Below are 22,811 nucleotides of genomic sequence, written 5' to 3'. Positions count from 1 at the left end.
TCCAAAATTGGCTATTCAGTGAGGTAAAAAGACTTGAAACACAGGAGGAATCATGCAGTTTAATTTCGTGCAGAGAGGAAGAGAGAAGGAATTGGCTTCAAACACTGCAAGCTCTTCTAGGAGTAGAGTGTGCTTCTGGCTTTGTTTCTCTTAATTGGAATGGAATTGTGCAAGTTATAATTACTCTGGAAAAACTACTGTCACAAAAGCAAGGATCATAAAAAATTGAGACTGACAGATTGAGGTTGTTTTGGAGGAGATATTGATAGTGTTGCTGTGCTGTCGTTTATCATTGTGTACTTGGCTCATCATTGGTACCTGATGAACATTTATAAGAGTGCAAACTAAGTTTTCTCATTATTCTCCTTTGACTAAAGTTGGGTGAAGTAAAATTGTTTATGTTGCACCATTGCCAACCATCTGGAAAAAATCTAATTTAGCCTATCCATAAAGTAGAGATGGAATGCTTCATAAATTTGTAAGCTATTTGCAGTGTGCTTGGATTTACTGAGAAAGTTTGTTGTTTCTTTTACACTCTCCCTCCAGAGGGAAAAATCTCTAGTTGTCTCTTGAAGAGTTCATAGCAGTAGCCTGACAAAACTCTAATTGTCACTAGGTGCTGATTGCGTGATGTGCAGTGAGGGCCAATATTTTTATGCAACAGCAAGACTTTGGGATATGAGGTTCTCTTTCTTATTCCCAACTTTCTTGATTAAGGATGCTGTAAAGCTTATTCTCTTGCTGAAGCGGGGAATTTTTGTTTTGCCAGCTGTCTTTTTCTTCCTTCAGTTCTCTGCTCCTTCTAGCTGTACTTGCCTGAAATTTAACTTGCAGTAAATAAGGTATGTTTTACAGTAGTTTGATGTATTTATATAGAGAGAAGTGTGGCATAGTACCTCAGCTGTTCTTGGGATAGGTAGTATTCGTCTCCAGAATGACTTTGGTATCAAAGAAGGTTATTTACTCATGAATGCAAGAATCCATCTTTTGCCATGGGAAGAAATAGGAAAATTAGTATTTGTCAGGTGTATGTGTTTGTGCACATAAGTAATGTGGAAGTTGCTAATTCTGTTTCCCTGTCTTGTCAAATAGATCATCTAAAGCAGCTGGGTATTTGCAAAAGGCGACTTGAACAGCACACAGATACTTAATCTCTAAATCAAGTTCAGCGATGCATTAGAGGAAGCTGGATTGGCTGTACAGAGATTTCACACTGAAGGATGAATAGTGAAGAAGAGTTTTATGATGCCGTTACGGGTGAGTGATGGGCACAGTGCCAAAAAAAACCCTACCCCAAACCCCAGAAAACTGCTATAAACTGTGTTGTGTATGTGGTAAGGGGTTAGTAATATATTGCTGTTAAGAAATAAATGAAAAGTAAAGTGCCGTTGGTAAAACTCATAGTGCTATCTTCTGAAAAGAAGAAAGGAAGAACCATAATTCAGGTTCAGACTTGGAAATGAGGGTTTTTTTATTAAACTTAATGCTGACTACCATTTTATCACTGTAATAGTCCTTTAGTGGCAAAGTCTTTCTTTAATTTTCTGTAAAATGCAGGTAGTTTAACAGCAGCTTGAGAAGTAATGCTTTTAACACCCTTTGAAAGATGAAATATCTTCCATGGACTATTTTTATTGTTGTTTTATTTATTTTAATGGAAAACTTATCCTGAAGAATTGAAGTAGAAACTGTTTTTCTAGTCAGAAACAAATTACTGTAAAAGTAGGCTTTCAAGACAGGGAGGCAAAAGTCTTTGCAATCCAGTGTTTTCTTCTAGGAAAGCAAACATGAATCACTTGATACACTTGAGCAGTGTATCAAATAGTACTTCTCTTTGAACTAATAAGGATGAATGGTTATTTATAAGAGCCTTACATGGTTTTAGTGGTGAAGTAAAATGCTTAAGTAAACCTTTCAAAGGTCTCAAACAATTTTGAAGTCTTCCAGTTAAATGTCTCCTCAGAAATCCTGTAATAGAGGTAAAATGAGAAATGCTGGCGGTGGTGAGCGTAGAGTGCCTAATCTAGAATCACGGGAATGAAAAGAGAATAATGGGAAGCATGAAAGCTGAAGGAATGGAAGTAGCATGGTAGATAAAAGTGAGTAAGGAGGACTTAGATATGGTTGGTTGGGAATTCATATGAGGAGTAAACAGAGGGGGCTGGGTGAAGCAACATGACTGACAGCAGGCTCTACAGGACTTGTCACAGTTATGTCATGGAAGAGGAGGAGATTTGGATTGCATTCACCCTAGCTAGGAGTGATAGGGCTAGCACTCCAAATTAATCTGTAAAATCAAATTGTTGTACCATAAAAATTTTGAAAATGCAATGGATTGTTTCTATGTCTTTAGTAATCTTTCAATTCCAAGAGCTCGGCACCATGGCCATACATGAACTAGATTTTTTTCCCCCACAGAAAAAGATGAACAGAAATGTGCTTCTAAGCATGAGGTCTGTGTCGTACAGCTTTGATGTTGATGCATTCCTTTGTCTCTTGCTGCAGAAATACACAGCCCCCAGTGTTTGAGTCATCTGCGTTTGAACACTCTGGTTTTGTCCTCTTTTCTCTTCTTTTTCCCCTTTCCTCAACCTCAAAAGGTTGATTTTTCCCTGCAAGGGCTCAAGGTGGTAATGACTTCTGAACTACTGTGCATGAGATGTCCTTGTACCTTGCAGTCTTGGCTGGCTGTGCTCAGAAGTGGGGTGTTGTGCATCAGTTCTGTGAGCACTCCTTGTCCTGTTCTAATCTTATTCTTCCACAGGGAGGAATGTGATGGCAGGAGAGAAGTTTCTAAAGCACAAGAAGATCTGGTGTCTTTATAGGCTGTTAGCACAGCCCTCTTGATATTGGTATGCAGCAGCCACTCCAGGAACTAAATGAGGTTGAACCTTTCCCTTACATATGCTGCCCTGGAGCATGCCCCACAGGTACTTGGTTTAAGAGGGGTGCTGAGTTTGGAATAGTTTGTTTCAGATTCTTTCTCCTTTGGGACTGTCTTTAAAGACAGGTGCTCAATCTCTTCCTCCATCTAGATGCTTTAGAAGAAGCTGACAGTTTGATGGATTACTTGCACAAACCTAGTGAAATCTAGACCTAGTTCTTTGTGGCTGTGTCCTGTCCAAGTTGTACATAAATGTGATGCTAAGAACAACTGTAAATAGGTCTTTCTGCATTTGTCTTCCCCAGCTGCTGATGGCTGTAGCAACTCTTTGCTCCTGTTAGCACCATGGACTGTGTATCTTTCAGACAATGCTTTGCTGAATTTTTTGGGTTCTAATGGGTCCTATCTCTTAGTTTTGAATGGTCTGGACGTGATAGGTGTAGACCCAGTAGATCAAGCTCAGAATTGAGGTCCTTTCTGAGCCATGGTAAGCTTTCAGGTTCCACAGCAAAAACTTCAGGATTTGGGGTTCCAAATTTTGATAAAAAAATGAAATGCCCTTGGCAGACTCCTCAGTCTGTTCTTTCCAAGGATATTCTCCTTGGTTTAGGTCAGATCAGTAGATGGGCAGAAGCCACCTTTAAGCATGTGCTTGTTCTGCTCTAAGTCTAGGATCGGGACATGGCTACCAGGAACAAGCATGTTCTCTAGCTGTGTGTTAGCTCCATGTTGAGAAGAAAACAGTGTGCATAGCATACTCTTCTCTTGCTCCCCCAGGGTCCTGGGCCCTGGTTTCCCCAGAGGGAGCTGCAATGTGTTCCCATGAGTTCACCGATTTTAGTAATTGTGGTTTGTGTCTGTAAGTTGCAAACCAGGCTTAGCAGAGCACTTGGACTCCACGGGATGTTATGTTTTAGAATTCTGCAGCAGCCCAGGTAGTATGCTGCCTCCTTTAAGATACTGTGAGTTCACTCTTTGAGGAAGCCACAACTTTTCTGTAGTTATTAATTGATGGCATCCACTTCTAGAAAGAGACCCCTGGTTTTTGTTGTGGTGGATTTCATCTGTTGGCTGAGAAGTTTCCCACTTCTGACACTGTCCCCAACACATCCAAAAGATGTGCTCATGTGATGGAATTGCATACTGTGTGGTTGGGAATCATCCTCCTGGCAGATGGTTTGACTCTGACTGGGTCATGATTATGCTTGTAAACGTGCAGGGTGGACTGCATTATATAGGTGATGAATCGAGTTAGTGACCGGTACAGAATTTCCATGGAGAGAAGTTTCTTTGGATTCAGAGGTTATTAGCATTGCTGACTTGTTGGACACTTGACAGCCTTACTTTGTGGATGGGTACTCCCCTTGGGAATCTCTTGGAAAGGTTACTTGTGGTCTCAGTTAACTCCTGACAGTGAAGCATCTGCTTTTTCTCAAACACAGGAGGTAGTCTTCTGTGAGACTGGATCAGGTAAAGTGGTCAATCCTTTGATGAATTTCAGATTCTTTGAAATTTTATGTGAGACGGAGCATGTAGCTTTGATCACTTGCCTTTAGCCTATGTCACCTTGGGTTTATTAATCTCACCACAGAGTTGTTAAAGACTGTATGCCATCAGGTTCTTCTGTGTCAGAGCTGTATCCTTCGTTAATTCTGTCAGAATCCTGTTTTCCAAAGTGTTTTTTGAAAGGATTGTCCCAGAACAGGAAAATGCTTGGCTAGTTACAGGGTAATTCATTTGTGACAAACATAAATAGTTTAGGATTGCTTTTTTCAATATTAACCTGCAGTTTCATGGAAATCTGTTTGGTGCCCATGAGGTTATCTGGCCCAGTGTATTAGTGAGGCTATTGCCCTTCTGTTTCCTATTGCTTGGCTGTTGTTCTCTGTAAACTATTGCTTTCACCTGGGGAGGAGGAAGTGAGGTATCTCCTGCCAAATTTATGTATTTTCATAATGTCTGGATTGAACTAAAGCAGCAATATCTGCCATAATGTTTAAGTACTGCAAATCCTGTGAAAGGCCAGCCTGCCTCCTGTCGGAGCAGTGTGATACGGCTACGGGTTGTGAAGATGAGCTCCTTTTGAAAAGTGGAGAACGGTAACTTCTGGCGAAGAAAAAAAATCCCCTCTCACTTCACTTGCTATCTACACTTCCAGCATATTTTTCCATATTCCTTATGCCCTTTTTAGGTCTGAAGTTTCACGGTACAATGGTATTTTGATTCCCTTTCTGTCTTGAGTGGCAAGGTTTAATTAGTATTTAAGGAAGTTGCTGACTCTATGAAAGGGGCGGTCTTGTGTTCGTAGGTGACTCATAGCACAGTGTACCTCTCTGCTCCCTCGTAGGCAGATGTATAGTGTAGTCTGAGTGGACTCATTTTATTTGCAGGATGTGGAAGAAGAAGAAGGCTAAGAAAACTAGAGTTACTGGCAAGTCACTTTTCTTTAAGCTCTTGAAATAGATTAATGTTGGCACCCAAGTTAAGTATTTGACTTTGAAAACTTAAGACTCTTTGAAAGCTTCTGTTTCACCCTTAACACACATAAGTTGGGACTTTTGATTAAGCTAATTTTTGACATTTTATTTCTGCGTCTGGTCCCCTATCACCCTTTTAAATCCCCGTTTTTATCCTCACTCCAAGCAGCTCTTCACTATAAAAACTGTCCTGTAAGTAATACTTATCTGATCAGTTTTGCAAGTTCAAGGTTTTAATGGTAGCTGGAGAAGGATTCTTTTTGTAACTTAGAAAACCTACAACTAATCATTTCAGTGAGCTGTTTTTACTCTAGATCAGTACTTCCTCTGTGAAGAACATTCTCTGGATAGTTGTTCGCAGAACTATAATACTTAGATCTTCATTAAGAAATGGCTTTTGAAACTTTCTCAATGGGCTTGTAGTAGATAAGGCAGCTGATACTTAAGATTGAAAGTATAGTTGAAAGTTTAGTGATTACCTAGCTGTGTTACCCTAGTGGGGTTTTCTTGGGGGGCATTGCTTTGTTTTTTAAAGTAGTTAGGTAGAAATGCAGTCTAATAAAGCAGACTTTACACTAGTGAACTATCTTATTTTTCTGGAGCAGGGATTTAATTTTTGTTGTTTGTATTAAAGACACTTGTTTGAATTGGCATCGGTAAGCAAATAAATGCCATGTTGTTGGCCATAAATAATATATATACCTGAATCTAAATTCCCGTTGTGTGGTACAGCAACAGGGCAAAACAGTTGTGAATCGTTGTGAAACAGGAGATCTAGTGTGGATAAAAACAATGAACATTTGATAGGATTTGCAAGGTTTCAGGTACAGTGTAAAGACTGTAATTCCAGTAACATTTTTCATAACCATTCCCCTATAAGCCAGTTGACTATTCCTGTTATGAAGCTTTACTTCTACGTTTAGGTGAGTTTATCTCATTTGAAGCGCCCATTAAATGTGATGCTGTTCCTTATGTTGTGCGTGCTTGGTCAGATTTCTGGGTGAGGGCACATGTGCCAGAAGGCTTGTCTGTTTTTTCCAACTTCATCAGTCAAACTAATTATTTTGTATTGCCCTACAGTACTTGTCTTTTCCATCTCCTTGTACTGTGACAGGTTCCAGAAAAAGCTAATCTGTCGTTAGAAATGCCATTTTAAAATAAAAAAAAAAATACATGCCTATCTTCAGTCAATGCACAACAGAATATTTGTGAGACAGGTGTTTCAGGGTAGTCTTCATTTTAATGACCTGAATATATATATGACTATCATACTTTCTAATTAAGTACTAAGACTGCTAAGGCGTGGCTATTGCTGTATAATTACATGCCTGTGACATCAAAATGTAGGAGACAGTTTAATACGTGACATCACCCATTACACCTGCTGTTTACCAAGTAAGATCATATCGGTGGTACTTCCTTGTGCAGCTTTGCATGTTATTGTCATGGTCTTGATCCCTGAAAAAAAACACAGCTCTTTGTTTCTGATCATGTGCCCTGCATGAATTGCTCTAATAAAGTAAAAGCACCCTCCTGGAGATGTTAACAAAAAGAAAAGTTGAAGTACTGCTTATGATAGATAATCTATATTTTTAAAAAGTTAGTGACAGAGGATCACAGAACTTCACTAGTTAATTTTAAAATAAACTTTGTCAAAAGTGACTTCTTTACTCCGTTAGTGTGTTTACACGCTTTGCAATATTTTGGAATCTTTCTGTACCCACAGCTGGACTTTGGGATGGGCTGTAGCTGAGTGTGATGATAACTGTCAGCACAATATCACAACGTGGGCAACCATGTGTCTAGCTGGAATGAAAGGAATACAAAAATGATGTTAATGTATTCCTTAAAACTGTGGCAAGAATTGTATGCCAGCAAATATGCATGTTTTCAGGTTGCTTTTGGATTCTGACTCTTAAATTGGAAGCTGAAAACTAAAGTAGTCTTGTGGTTCTTGATGAAGAATTGACCCTTGTGGCACTCAAAGGACTTAATGCTCTTTGAATTATTTTCAGCAAAAAAGTTCCTTTATTACACTGATCAGCAGCACTTTCTATTTTATTACTGTGACAGTTGTGAAGGGGGATTGTATTAGTGCATCATTTTAGGTGCATAAATGCATCATTTAGGGTGCTCTGTATTGATGCTGCAACTGATCCTTATTGTTGTTAACAAATGTTTTGTTTCTGTAGTCAGTCTGTGTAGCAGCATTTGACAAGAGGCTGTTGCTGTTGAGAGTGATGAAGTGCAAGTGTGTGTGTATGCATAAAATGTTTTTTAGAATTTTCTTAAAGGCACATGCAAAAATAAATTGTAGTTATTCTGAGAGTGTGGGGGGCAGTAATGTGACTTAAAATCATTAGACTAAAATCTTAAATTGTTGGTTTAGTCCAACTTGTACTTAGGGCTGCTTGATTACGTTCCTGTAGGTTTAACTTTTTGTATGGTTAAAGCTGTTCTAAGCATGTTGTTGTTGGGGGTGCTGGCATTTAGTTACAACGGTGTTTCCAGTAGCTGTCTACCCAAGTGTATGGAATTGGGTCATAGGAAATGAAATCACCTACTGCCAGTCATGCTTTGGGTCGCTTGGAGAGCTCAGGGAGTGATTCATCTTGGTGTCCACAGGCTCTTGCAGTAACCTTTAGGGAAGTGTTATAAGGTTCGCACACATGGATGGACAAAGAAGTTATATATCCTAGATTTCTGTTGCTCTGGTAGTCTGGATGTTTGCCACTGGATTGTGAAATGGCCATTTTGTCTCTTTTTTTTTTTTCCCCTCTCTTTGTCTGTTAGCAGTATAAGTAGGCTAAGTTAAATTTTTAAGGTCTTTGAGGAAAACTACATAACTGAACAAAATTACAGTAATCACACTGCAGCTCTGAAGGAGAGACAATACAACTAATCTGATTAGGAGCTACTGAAGAACTTGTAAGATTCTAAATTGGTTTTATATTCAGCAGGATGAAAAATTAGTTGAGAATGCTTGATTCTAATGCAATACTTGGCTCTAAATACTCTTGGAAATTAGGTCACTTAATAAGGGGTTTTCACTCTGATATTCTTTAAAATAAAATAACCTGGTATAAGTGTACTTATGCTGTGAGAGTTACAAAATGTGAGTGGCACTCTGTGGCATAATAAGGTTCCTAAGAAAACTATTTCCTTATGGTTTTTATGCAGGCTTTGATTCTGACAATTCTTCAGGAGACTTTTCAGAAGCAAATCATAAAGTTGCAGAAATGCTTGATCTAGATCCACACCAAAGCAATAGGACTGGAAAGCATCACGGAGAGACAGAGATTCAAGAAAATGGGATTAAGAGACACAGGTAAACAGATAGTACTACATAGTAAATGAGAAGCGAGTATGTGCGGGCTCATTATCTTTTGGGGCATTACTGTTCTCATTGGAAGAGGTTAATTCTCTGGAACCTGAAAAAACATTTCACTTGTCTGCTTCCTATGTCAACTCTAGGTTAATGCTTTGCTTCCTTTATAAATTACTTCAATATCTACAAATGAAAATGTAATGTTGTTTAAGGGGCTAACAATGACAGTTGGTTTTTTTCCAATTACAGGACATCATTACCTGCCCCAATGTTTTCTAGAAGTGATTTTAGTGTTTGGAGCATATTAAAAAAATGCATTGGACTGGTAAGTTAGCTTGGGTGAAATATGCTGATGTTAGGTCTCCTGACTTAAACTGGTTAATTTTATTGCTTAAACCTTAAGACATAGTATAATATCTGGTGCATTTTGCATTTTTTTCTGTAGGGAACGTCATCTTAAACTACAACTATCTAAACCTCAACATCCATTTACTAACAATACTGTTTCCTTACTTGCTTTAGCTTTGGAGCATGTGGATTGGCATTTCTAATGCTGTCCTATAAGAACTAGACTAAAACCAACAAAAATATAGTCAAAGATTGTTTGATTAATGCAATGCTCTCTGCTTTTTTTATTCTTTACTTAGCAAAATGTGATTTAGGGCTTTATTTTGGTGCATTTGTGTGGGTTTTTTCCTCCCCATAGTTTAAGCAGTTTGTACCAGGAAAATTGTTTTCATCTGATTGAAGGGATATAAAAGTTTTGGGATCTGTTAGAGCTTCTTAGAGAGCCCAGTGTAGTGTGATGTAATTGTGTCACAAGTTCTTGGACTCAGACACAGATCTTTACATTGGTCTGTGGTGTTAAAGGACTCCCGATGCTTGCATCGTTATTGGCCATCACTGCTGTTTTCTGTTAATCCTTTAAGAATTCAGTTACATGTTTGATCGCGTCATTCATATTGGGAATGAAAATGATGTTCTACACTGGAAGGCATTGCTGTCATAGCTGCTTTTCAGAAGTGTTAAGCAATTACGTTCATATCTAGTCTAGGTCTGCCAGTACAGTTCTTTGGGAATGCAACAGAGAAGTCGGTGAGCCCTTCTACTAGCTTAATTTATGTCATCTAAGAGATACAGCTGTACTGTCAAAACTCCTTTTGTTAGGATGAGTGACCTATCTACTAGAATGCTTTGCTGGGACCGAATCAATTAGTCAAGTTAGGGATCAGTTAGGGGTAACGTTTGTTTTTTTTTTTTTCCTTATTGCCTGTGATAATGTGAGGAAAATGCTGCATTAACGTAACTGGTGGCTTTCTCCTTTCCACTAAGTTTTAAGCACTTAAATGATGCTTCAGTCCTCAGTCATGAGTGCAACTTCTTAATTAAACAGCCACACTTACTTGGATGTAGTAAAAATCTTGGGGAATTGGAAATCTCTGTGTGAACTTCATGTCTGTCTTGTATCCACATGCAAAATGAGAAACATTCTGATGCAAATAACAGGTTGCTTAAAGCCAGTAAAATTTGTTAGAGCAATCCAAATCCTATTATTTATGCAACTGTTCCTTTTAAAAAAATAATTTGTGGTTACTCCAGTAAAATAGTCAGATTTTATGCAGATAAGTATGTGAGGATTTCAAAGGAATGCGTGGTACTTAAATATCAGTAATGAGCTGGCTGGCACATTATTGCTGCTATCTATGGAAATTTTAACCTCCTCTTTTTCATACAGACCACAGAATAGAAGGCAATGGTTTTCTTGAATTTACTAGGTTAGCTAGATCAGTTTTTGAAGTTGTTTATTCTTTCAGATCTTTTCAGATCTGAATCTTTTCAGATTCAGTATGGGTCTGCAGCGCTTCCAGCCCCTTTCAGTTGTAGCACTTAAAGGTCTACTATAGGCTTGCCAAATGCCTTTTGGATAATGCTACAAAATAAACTAACCCACAACTTATTTCAAAATTCTTGTTGTTGTCAGTTGTTAACTTAGTGTTGTGTCTAAGAAATAAACTTATCCTTTTGTTATGTAGGAGCTGTCTAAGATTACGATGCCTATTGTCTTTAATGAGCCATTGAGTTTCCTTCAACGAATAACAGAATACATGGAACATATATACCTCATTAATAAGGCTTGTAGTCATGCAGACCCCCTGGAAAGAATGCAGGTAAGTAGCAGCTACCACCTTCTGGTTAGCTCAGAAGAAATTTCGCTCCCAAAATATTTCATTTTAAGACCATTTCTCACTTGAGCATATTTATTCCTCTGGGGCTATCACAAGAATGTCCATATTTGTCTGTCTAGACAAACTTCTTGTTTCATAGTGGCTGTATCAGATATTGGTGATACTTTTACACTTGATGCTGTACACAGAGCTTGAGCCAAAAGTCTAGTGCAGGAGAGTGACACAACTGACGATGCCCAAGGACCTCAACCCTTTTCAGGACTGCTTTAATTTTTTATGGTTTTATGTGTTGCGAAGATGAAATCTTGGCTTTAAGTCGTCCTAAATTGATAGGTTGAGTGGCTCCATGATTTTTAAGTTAGTAGATGAAAAATTGTTGTGACAGAGACAAGCTTTACCACGGTTTTCTTCTCCAAAACTGGTCACTGTTGAGAGTAGAATATAGTACCTGGCTGGTCTCACAAGGAGGAACTGAATATAGTGAAACCAGGCCTGTGTACATTAGGTTATACTGGTATTGCTCATAGCTCTGCTTTTACTTAAGTGAAACTGGAATGTATATTGTGTATTCTGTGTTTCTGTAGAGCATACCCCTACTTATCAGCCTGCAGGAGCTTCTAAGTGTCATTTGTACCTGCTGGTTTGATTCAAGAAATCTCACCTGTGTTAAAAATAATGCTTGCCTGACACTAGGGAAAGCAAGACTCTGTTCCCAATGAGCTGAGTGTGGGGGACAGTCAAAATAGGGGAAAAGTACATTTAAAAAAAAACAAGCTGTCCTCTTACAGGTATGTGGAGAAGCATGGGGCAGAATGTAACCTGACAAAATTATTACAGAAAACAATTCCTTTTGGAAGTGAGATTCTTATTAATGCTTATTTTCCCACTTCTCTATCACTTATCCTATGGCTTACAAATGTTTTGGCCTTAAGCAATATATAGCGCTTTCTTTTTGGAAGAATAATGAAATACATTGTATTTGTTACCTATTACAGTATTAAACTTACAATTTTAATGTACTGTTCTCATAACATGTTCTTAATTTGCTTACAGGCTGTAGCTGCTTTTGCAGTTTCTGCTGTAGCTTCTCAGTGGGAGAGAACTGGCAAACCATTTAACCCGCTGTTAGGAGAAACCTATGAATTAACCAGGTAATAATTACTTTAAATTGGGAGCTGGGGCTATTTGTGTTCTTGAGTTAGCAGGCTCTCATACTAGTTTGGTTGTTTATTCAGTGAAATAAATAAAAATCTACTAAAATATATTTCTGAGTATAGCTGAAATTATTTGCCCCAAACTATCTCAAAATCTTTTGAGAAGTTGTTATGAAGCGAATAATTTTATTTCTAGGTTTAGGCAGAGTATTCTTTGAATTATTCAGAAAAAAAAAAAAAGTGTCCTTGTTCTTCCACCAAAGAGATTTCCTGACTGGACACTATTAATTAAATTTAAATAGTGTTTTGCTCATCATGTCAGATAGAGGAGTTAGTCTGAAGGACTTCCAGCTTGCTTAAATAAATGTGTGATATGTCTGCAGTGGAGAACAGAAATTTCAGTCAGACCTCCTGCTGCTGCCCAAGGAGTTTCAGTATTCTCATGAGTTCTTTCAGGGAAACTTCTTCAAATGCCTTTCTGGGTAGAAGGTCATTGAGGTGTCTGAATGTGGGTTGGTTTTGGGTATAAAGAGCAAGTGTTCAGAGTACAAATTCTTTTATTTCATTAATTGTAAATGTGTCATGGGACTAGAAAAGGAAAAGTCTCACCTTCAGTTTAATATAAGCCCTTCAAAATTTTTTGAAGTATCAAGCAACTCTTTTCTCTTGTAACGTTAAAAAATATTTACTGTTTAATGCTCTTTTTTTGTTGTTGCTAGGGAGGATTTAGGATTTAGGTTTATATCTGAGCAAGTCAGCCACCACCCACCTATTAGTGCATTTTATTCTGAAGGCCTCAATAAGGACTTTATTTTTCATGGATCAATCTATCCCAAACTAAAATTCTGGGGAAAGAGTATAGAAGCGGAGCCTCGGGGAACAATTACTTTGGAGCTTCTGAAGTGAGTATGAGAAGTAAATACCTTTTTCATGTTGATCTCCTTAACATTTACTTGAATAAAAAGATAGGTGATAATCATCCTATTGGCTCTTCATAGGTGTGATTATCTAAAAACTTCTTGCTGAAGAGTTTGTAAGAGTTTATTTACAAGTTAATTTTCACTGCTTAATTTCAGAGCTCTGTTTTTTTAAGTTATGCCACGCTTGCATAGCTGTAGCAATTTGACCCAGGTTTTCTACTATGAAAATTAGCATTTCTTAAAAATCGAATGCTACTGAAAGCTAGCTCTGTGAAGGCATGTAAAATTTAAATAGATGAAATTCTATTACAAGGCTATTCAAGCTTCTCTGGCTTTTAAATATTGTTGTTCTGATTGTTTGTATGCATATGGTTGTGTGGAAAGGACTGCATCTTCAGAATAGCTGTTCTGTGTGATAAGGGAATGAGACACTTGTCAGGATTGCCTTGTCACCTGTTTAACACTTCCTGTGTATGAACACCTTCCTATTAAAATCCAGATTACTCCCAGGCTTGTCTCTAATTGCGTATGTCTCATAAATTATGTGACTACCCATAAATTGGTTTGTGCCCTGGTGGCACAGACTCCTGAGCTTTCCCAAGTAGGACACAAGGATGCACGAGGTAGTAGTTGCAGAAAAAAGTATTCTGCAATTGAATGCTTAAAAGTGCTTCTATAAAAGCTTTCCTCAGGCCTAATTCTGATGTTGTTTTGAAAGGTTGTCTTATGAAATGTCTAGCCATTTGGTTTCAATAAAGAGTGAACTTGCCTCCCATATCAAGCATTGACTTTTTCAGTAGTTCCTTTTGAAAGTATAGTTTAATTTTTGAGCTGCTGGCATCTAATCTTCCAAAGCTTATAAAAGTATGAAATGGTCTTGGATATAAATGATGATGGAAATAGAGGAAATTTCATCTGAATGTAGAAGGAACTATGAATGTTAGTGTAGAACGCAGACCTGACAAAAATCAAGTTCATTGCTTGAGAGAGCGCCTTTATTTAGAAGACTAGTAATGTTCTTGCTCTGCCTAATCAAATTACAGGGCACAGACTGAAACTGGACCGTAAACGATTACAGCATTTGTTTTAAATAATTGCTTCAAGTTAGTAGCAGAAGTTGAAATCAAATTTTGAGCCTCCTGTGTTGTGTTTCTTACCATTCTGTTGGTTTGAGTAGTCTGAGAACTGCTCAGGGCCTGAGTGAGCAAGTTCAGGAAGCAACATTGCAAGTCAACGTTAAGTACTGCATTTCTGTTAACCGTGACTATGTTTTCAAAATGTGCATTAGAAAACACACTTCTTCCTCACTTCTCCAGCCAAATAAGTGTTTCAATTTATCAGCACTGGCCGTGAGTGTCTTGTGTTTTGTTTTATGCTATACAGCTTTTGGTGTCAAGTAGTTCATGAATAAAAGTGTGTGCTATGGCTGGCGGGATGAATTTAGGGGATTCTGGTATTTTTTCCCAACTTGAAGAGTAGTCATTGTTCTAAAGTATGCTTGAAGACAATTTGCTGTGGAAAACAGTCAGACTTAAAGGATCTGTTTTTCCTCTGTACTGGAAAATGACAGACTGGTTAGAAACACTAAATAAGAGAAGTAGAAGTACAAAGCATTTGTTACAAAGAGAACACTGCTTGTTTCTGTATTTTTTTTTTATTAAAATAGAGTTTGCAGGCTTTCCTAAAATGGATTGATTGCCTACCAGATAACTTCAGCATTTCTTATACTGGCACGGAAAGATGAATGAGAATAGATGGCTTTGACTCTGCTGAGCTAGGTGTGATAGGAACCCTGTTGTTTAACATTTTGACCACTTTTAGAATAATGTCTTTCAAGGATTTAGAATCTGTTAACTCATCTTTTTAAAGCTTTTTGCAAAACATTAAGACCAAAATGAAACTAAGTGAAAAACTCTTCACTTCTAGGGCTTTTTCTTCTTCTCAGTAAATCCTTGAGAAAAGGATGGAATTGAGTAATAAATTGGATTTTTAAATATAATTTTTATGAACTTTAATATAGCGCTAGTGTGTCTCACTGGTGTTAAATAACAAACCAAGAAAACCCCAAAACCACACACATACCCCCAGAGTTGCTCTCAGTGACACTGAAGCAGACCTCGTATACCGATGTGGAAACTTGCAGCATGTTTGCGGAAACCACTTCTGCAGTTTGCTGACTCGTGTCACTCTCTTCACGTTCAAGAGCCTTTAACACTCAATGTTTGTAAAATGAAAAATTGTGTAAGTGGGTTCATCTGACCAGCCCTCGAGGATGGGTGTCTTCATGTCAAACCTTTGTCAGAACTGGTAGTGACTAACCTCTCTGCTAGAAGACTCAAATACTTATGTTCTGTTCTTTTTTTATCACAAAAGGGTACTCTCTAGATTATGATGGAGGTTTACAAGAAAGAGCTTCAGGAAGAAGCGTGCGGTGCTGCTGCAGTAGTTGAATAGAGAATGGTATTAGGCGTTAGTTGGTCTGTCCAGTTCTCCTGCAAGTATTATGTTTTACCACGTGCAACTTTAAAAGTGCAAATGAAAAACATGAATTCCTGGACTGCTGTTGATGGTAGGCTGGAATTTGTAATTAAAAGCACAGCAACTGTAAAACTTAGTATTTCAACTCTGTGAGAAGGAAGAAAAATAACGGGGATATCACTTTATTAACTTGCATAAATGTTTAGATACAACACACTGTTGGCTTATGAAGAAAGGTATGTTTCTCTTCTATTTTGAAGTTAACTGCTGGTTGTTCACAGGAGTGCTAAATATTCTGCCCAGCCATGAACAGAATTGAAAACAGGTTTACATTCCACCTCAAGCTAAAGAAAATGATTTATTTCTCTATTTTCTTTGCAGACATAATGAAGCTTACACATGGACAAATCCAACCTGTTGTGTACATAATGTAATTATTGGTAAACTGTGGTTAGAACAATATGGATTGGTAGAAATTGTAAATCACAGGTAATGCAAATTATGAAATTGAGGGTTGCCTTATAGGGACTGGTGCATGGTCACTTTTGTTACAAAGCAGAGTGTTTTGGTTTTTTGGCAGATTACACAGGAAGCTTTGTTTCATAGGTCCAAAGTCTTGTCGTCTTTTTTTTCTCTCTTTTTTTTTTTTTTCCCTTCTGACTAATGGAAACTATTTGTTGGACTGGGTTTCGTATCGTAATGATATTAATGAAAAGGCACAGGGCTAGATGGCTTATGGGATACACAGATTTTATGTTTGTGAGTTACTCATTCAAATTCAGCCCTATTGACAGAGAACAGAAATGAAATTTAATACCAGAACCATTAAATGGAATAATTGTTGGAGGCTTGCAGTGGACCTCCATCATGTTGATTGTGATTTGGTCCTCTCTTTAGTTTTGAAAATAGATAATGTCTTAAATTTAAGGGTACAGCACAGAAAAATGACTGCGGAGTAGGATAATGTGAACTTAGAGCATGTCAATTGTTCTTCCAACTGCCTATGTAAAAGCTTTTTACCTTATATAAAATGAATTACCTCCTGTAATAATGAGGAGAGAATTCTGTGAAAACTCTATTACTTCTGCACATGTTTTTCTATGAGTAAATGGGACCTTTAATCCAGCAGGGCTGCTGTTTTGATACTTCTCATAGCATCAAATCTATAATCCTGTCTCTTTTATTGGCACAAAAGACCCAGGATGGTCTCTGCATGCTTTGTGCTTAACATAGAACTTGGCCTGGTACTTCACCAGGAGATATTAGTTACATATATGTATATCTCAATGCAAGGAAGATGCTGAAATATAATGCTCTTTGATGTTTGTAAAATGCTTAGTTCAGAATTTTTGATATTAAATTTAGAGGTAACTTTTGAATTCCCTTAACCAGATTTTCCTGCATAGGTGATTTGTAAAAGTTATTTCACGTTACAGTTAGCTGTAAATAGGTATTAGTCTGAAATGCAGTGTGTTAATAGTGTGGGTTAAGTAGTATGCAAGACTGCATTCTGTTTTATTCCTAGTAGTTTTGATAAACTTTAGATATACATGAAACTCAGAAGTATGGTCATATTTTCAGTTGGCTTTCACAGGCTGATGTCTTCACGTGCACATTGATATCTTTTTTTTTTTTTTTTTTTTTTTTTGTCCTTTGTGGAGTTTTGAAAATTGTGTGCCTTTTTTAATGTCCTGGTCAGATAATAAACCATAGTTAAAGAAAAATAATGATATGAATAACTACCTCCCAGCTAACTGTAACTATATGACGAAAGTTGTAGAAGGTAAAGAAGTAAACGTACTAATGTATTTAGAGGCTTGCTTCTTTAAGCATGTACTTATTTTTTCTACAGTACTGGAGATAAATGTGTCCTTAATTTTAAACCGTGTGGACTGTTTGGGAAGGAGCTTCACAGAGTAGAGGGATACATTCAGGATAAAAAGTAAGTGATAAAATCCTCTTGGCCTCTCCATTTCTGAGCACTGTGGCATTTCTGTAGTGCTGGCATAGCAATCACAACTGATGTGACTGCAAAGTTGCTTGCAATGCAGATTTTGTAACCCATTTCTGTTCTCTGTGTCAGTATTTTAAACCCTTGATTCTTCAGTCCAGTCTTTGGAAATAAAGGTATCCAGGGAAAATACAGGGTAGTCTGTTTCACTGTTGTACAGTCACAACTCCAGTCTTCAGTTTAAATTAATGAGAATATGATGATTAGAGATTTTTAATCAAACCCAAACCTGTTGCGTGATTCTGAGTCTCTGTATTGTGAACCCTTGGCTTTATTGCACCCACGCTCATTTTAATGGGGCAAAAACATGCAACTGAGTCATGAGGATGTGTTCTGCAGGACTGAATGCCAGGAAGACTGGAATAAGATGAAACCTTTTCTTTGCATTATCAAATATCTGAATTCTAAGAAATCTGCAAAGAAGCATAAAATACAACAAAGTAGGAAGCTGGGTGTTTAATATAGATCAGAATATGCATGACTTAGCTTTTGCTTCTTATAAAGCCTTCTAAGCCAAGTCTCCTCCTTTGCTTTCCCTGCAGCAGAAAGAAGCTGTGCGTGATCTATGGCAAGTGGACAGAATGCTTATGGTGCACTGATCCCACTACATATGAGACTTACAAAAAGAATGAAAAGAGAGGTGGTGAGCAGAAGAAATTGAAGCCGGTAAGGTTAAGGATTCTTTAGGGAGAAAAGATACTGAAATATGAGAAATTAAAGGGAAGCATCTTCTTTATGGAAATGGTCAGGTGGTGGTGAATGGAGAGTTAAAACAGGGGTAGGGGGGAGATGTGGGCAATGTTAGTCCTATGAGAAGGCATTGCACTTGGAACTTCAGTATGAGCTCCTGGTATGGAGCAGTGTTCGCTAGGGATTTGTCAAAGAAGTCATCAACTATCAAGCCTCAAGCTGATGTTGTCCAGTCCTTGAATGAGAAAGTGGCTATACTGCCGACTCCAGATGTAGAAATACTAGGATTTGGGCATTTTAAAAAAGACATGTTTTTAAAGTCAGTTACACTTCTTGGTGATAGAGCCTTTCAGACTTTATGATGTAGATAACCTTGACAATAAAGGGCACTGGAAGCGTGCAGGGTTTTTTTCATCACACGTAAGCGGTGTCAGGTTAAGGTACTGCCAAAGCCTTGGTGTTACATGGAAAATGCAAAATGTGTGGTGCAGCAGAGGGCTGTTGGGCTTCCTGATACCAACAGGGTCTTGCACATCCTAGTTGCTCATTGCAAATGCAAATGGAAGTTAAACAGAAGCTAATCACTCTTAACACTGAGGCTCAGACTTTTATTAAAAAGTATTCACATCAGAAGAATCTAGAACAGCAACAGGCCTTGCTTTTGGCTCTGGATTCCATCATGTTACAGGCTTATATTTTGACTTTTTTAAAAATAATAAGTTTCTGTTTATCTTACGAAAATCAACTCTTTCCTTCCTTCCTTCCTTCCTGTTGAATCTATATTTAGATGGGGAACTGTCTAACAGTAAACCAGATGCTGACACAGACAGTAGCCTGAAAGAGCCTTTTTAAATAATGAATACTCAAACCAAATGATTGAGATTAGACTTTTAACCATATGGAGCTGTTTTAAAACAGGCCCTGTTTAACTTCATAGAGTATTTTTGAATAAAATAAATGAGCCATGTCAGAGGGGCAGAAGGAAAATAGGAAGGGGTGGGAGAGAGAGGAGAGAGGAAAACTCTGATATTGTCACTCTGGGATGTTTTTGCCTCAAACTTCCCTTCTGGTGGTTGTGGTTTTATATGGTTTCTCATGGTGAAATCCTCTGAAATTCCACAGCATAGCTGTCTGTATTGTACAATAGTGTCTCTGAGCCTGAGAGCAGACGCTTGAGGAGTATTGCTTTTGATTTTGTGTACGCCTTATAGCAGTGCATCTTTTTTAGTCGCACATCCAAATCTTTTGCAAATGATGAAGCAATATCCAAAAGCAGGCATGCCCTATTTATCTCTCTTAGGCCATCCTGGGAACTGGATTAAATTAAAGCCTCGGCTCATTTCAACCTGAAGGAGTAATAGTCATGTTAGGTGAAGTTAAGCTATGGCATGGGATAGAAGGGAAGCTTCAGAAAAGACTTCTGAAAGACATTGATTTACTATTATAAATTTTTTTTTAAACAGACATTCAAGTTGTGCGTAGGTGGTGGGAGACTATTCAGAGACATCAGGAGCAAGACATTCCTATAAAAATGAGAGGAACAGTACACAGAGTGAGAAAAAGCGAACACGAGGAGTGAAGCAGAAGTACAGGGGATGGTTTAATATCTCAAATTTGAACAGATTCTTCAACAGTCGCTGTAGAACTCTAGATGAAACTGTCCAATTCCCATTTGCTCCCCTGCTGAATGTTATCTCTGTTTCAGAGTGAAGATGTTATTAAATCCGAAAATGATGAGGCTGATGATATGCCAGAGGTTCAGGACACGGTACAGTTCATACCAGGCAGTAAATTGCTTTGGAGAATAAACTGTAGGCCACCAAACTCATCACAGGTAACTGTTTCAATCAGTCTGTGTATTGCTATCGCTAGAGACTTGTTCAAGGGAAACCTTGTTGAAGCGTCTGCCGTTAGCATGCATATTGACAGGCTCTGGCAGTTCTTGCTGCTGCAGTAAAATTACACTACAGCAAGCTCTCTGCTTTGTTCCTGTGCTGAAACCCATTGCTCCTGTGCCGAAGTTGGTAGAAAGAATGTGTGCTGTGACTGCAGCTGCTTCAGTGTCAGCCTGGTGTCTTAGGTTAACCTGTCTGCAAGATCTTTGCACTTAGAGCAGCTGCAATATGGATACACGTTCCCTTCTGCTGATCCTGCTGCTAGAAGACCAGCTTCCAAAAAAATGCAGTAACTGGACAGCTGGGTATTAACTTCAGTAGTTTCAACAAGACGTCTTGGTCTTTTAGCTGTGGGTGTTTGGTTTTTTTCTTTTTTTCTTCATAAAAATCATTATGTTAAATGTCAATGTGGAGGAAGATCTGTTGTGATCCTCTGAAGCAAAGACTGCTTAAAAAATGAAACCTGTGATTTCCACCCTGTTCTGCCCTTCCTTGACCCTCCCCTCCAACAAAAACCCTAGTTTTGTACGAACCTGACCTTGCTTTCAGGGTTGCCAGTGGGAGAAGGTTTGACTCAGAAATTTCTCTTGGAAGTTCTGTTGTATTCATTTGGTATCGGGAACCCAGTGCCACTTTGCGAAAATAACTTCTATGTTACCTTTAATTTGCTTTTAAGATGTACAATTTCACCAGTTTTGCTGTGAGTCTTAACGAGCTAGAAAAAGGCATGGAAGCGATATTAGCTCCCACTGACTGTCGGCTACGTCCAGATATCAGAAATATGGAAAATGGAAACATGGGTATGTGTTTGCTGGAGGAAGTATTTTCACATTTGTAAGTTTTGAGGGGTGACTGAAGGGAGGTTGGTTGTTACAGGAACGCTGTTTGCAGTCTCTCATTCCCAGAGCAGCCTTAACTCTTTATCATCCTGTGTAATGAACGTGCTAATGAACAATGTATGATGTGTTTTCTCCCAGAAAAGTCTGGGGGAGCAAGTATGTCCAAGGTGGATCCCAAGACTCCTATGTTATGGTGTGTTTGCATGCTTGTTAACCTGAGGGGAATTGGCAGACATGCTCTCTTGCTCTGGTGTTTGTCTGGAAAGACATCTGGTGAACAGACATGCTCTGTTGCTCTGGCATTTGTCAGAAAAAACACATGGCCAAATAGTGGAGGGGGGGAAAAAATCACCCTCTTTATTATGCCTAATCTAAGTCCTTTCCTGCTGTCTCGGCGTAGTGTTTCTGATAGGTAAAACATGAGAGTTTCAGTTTTGACTCTGTGTTTGTAGTAGCAACTCTTCTGAAATGACAGTTTTAGTTTTTTCTTGCTTGAGATTTTCATTGCTCAGTGAGATTGTGTACCGCAAATGCTTTCTCTTACTTAAATGAACTATATTTCATTTCTCTGCAGTCTTTTCTGTGTTTTCTGCATTTCTGTTTCTATTTTGCTAAGTAACCAATTTCTCTTGAAATGTTTGTTAGATGTGGCTAGCAAAGAAAAAGAGAGACTAGAAGAGAAACAAAGAGCTGCTCGCAAGGAGCGTGCAAAAGATGAAGTGGAGTGGCACACACGGTAAGGGGGAAGGAAGTGGGGTGTTCGTTTAATGCTCGGATATATTGCATTGGTATACTGCTCGAAGTGTTTTTATTCAAGACAGCGTGTATTCGCTTTCCTGCATGACAGCACAATTTGTAGTGTCACTTGAAGCATTTGCTGGGTCAACAATTAAATAATGTAGCTGGAAGCCAAAATTGCTGCTAACTTTGTCTATGAGAAATTATCTAATAATAAATGCTGAAACCTGTCATAAGTAACTACTGTGGTAAGAATGAATTTTTTTGTTTTGTTTTTTTTTAAAACCTACAGAGGTCATATTTTTGTTAGAATGAATAAGATGTTAAGTCTCATCTCTCCTTTAACCAATTCCTGTCCAGCTTTTGGCAGTTGACTAAGACTACGTGGCCCTCTAGGGCCTTTTATTTTCACACTCTTAGGAACTCTTGGCTTGGATACTTCCAAAATTGCTTTTTTGCTTGCATATTCAAGTGACTTCTCAATCATAGAATGCATCATGGAGTAATGTGTAATTTGGCTCCTGCTCTCGCTGGCTGTTTTTCACAGATGCCAATGCTATGCCCTCAAGGGTACACTCATGGCCAGTTACTGCAGCTGCTTCCTTCAAAGGCAAGAACTTTGGGATGCTCCCATGATTTAATGAAATTCAGAAGAGAAAGCATTCTCTTCCCAAAGCCTGGAGGAGCAGCTCCAGACTGATTCCAGTTAATGCCTTTGACAATCTCTTCCAGAAAACGTAAAATTGTTTTCAGTCAACATGGCTAAAAAGTGAGCATCTGTTAATGCTCTGTGCAAAGTATGGCTCCGTAGAACAACACTGTTTCCTGTTTGGACAGGTTTGCAAAAAGGGTCGTTTAACTGATTTGGCGTTCTTTTAAAGTAAAAATGAATATATATAATCAATATATAATCTAGAGTATCAATGTTATTTTTATTTGGAATGGGACAGCAATTTTAAAATCCATTTCATACTCCTTCATGACTTCATGTTAAAAAAAAATAAATTTTTAAAAGACGCTTTATCAGGTGTGGTGATAATTGTGTATGACGCTTAATGCCTTATTTTTCGTGTTCAGAATATTTCCTGAGATTTTTTTTCTGATTAGAACTACCAGTGTCTTTTCAATGTTTTGTGAAAGAAGCAAAGTTGTTCTTTTCACCATTAATTACTATTAATTAATAACTGTACACTCTGTTTGCTTTTTTCTTT

General features: G+C 38.1%; 1 protein-coding gene across 11 annotated transcripts in view; it reads left to right on the top strand.

The window, feature by feature from the left end:
• The window catches only part of OSBPL2 (oxysterol binding protein like 2), a 38,973-nt gene that overhangs the window by 13,365 nt on the left and 2,797 nt on the right, over positions 1-22,811 (top strand). For 6 of the 11 annotated variants that reach the window (XM_075108738.1, XM_075108737.1, XM_075108734.1 and 3 more), the window contains 12 exons: positions 1,093-1,257; positions 8,542-8,689; positions 8,939-9,014; positions 10,723-10,857; positions 11,929-12,026; positions 12,749-12,931; positions 15,809-15,916; positions 17,280-17,369; positions 17,981-18,104; positions 19,834-19,962; positions 20,700-20,823; positions 21,508-21,598. In XM_075108738.1, the coding sequence (XP_074964839.1) occupies positions 1,221-1,257; positions 8,542-8,689; positions 8,939-9,014; positions 10,723-10,857; positions 11,929-12,026; positions 12,749-12,931; positions 15,809-15,916; positions 17,280-17,369; positions 17,981-18,104; positions 19,834-19,962; positions 20,700-20,823; positions 21,508-21,598 (1,343 nt within the window). In that variant the 5' untranslated portion in view covers positions 1,093-1,220. Of the gene's footprint in view, positions 1-1,092; positions 1,258-2,764; positions 2,931-8,541; positions 8,690-8,938; positions 9,015-10,722; positions 10,858-11,928; positions 12,027-12,748; positions 12,932-15,808; positions 15,917-17,279; positions 17,370-17,980; positions 18,105-19,833; positions 19,963-20,699; positions 20,824-21,507; positions 21,599-22,811 lie in introns of all 11 variants that reach the window. The other 5 variants (XM_075108733.1, XM_075108728.1, XM_075108731.1 and 2 more) reach the window with 1 other exon arrangement.

This window comes from Phalacrocorax aristotelis, chromosome 13 (genome assembly GCF_949628215.1).
Source record: "Phalacrocorax aristotelis chromosome 13, bGulAri2.1, whole genome shotgun sequence".
Taxonomy (NCBI): Eukaryota; Metazoa; Chordata; class Aves; order Suliformes; family Phalacrocoracidae; genus Phalacrocorax; species Phalacrocorax aristotelis.
This window is presented reverse-complemented; position numbering and strand designations above follow the sequence as displayed.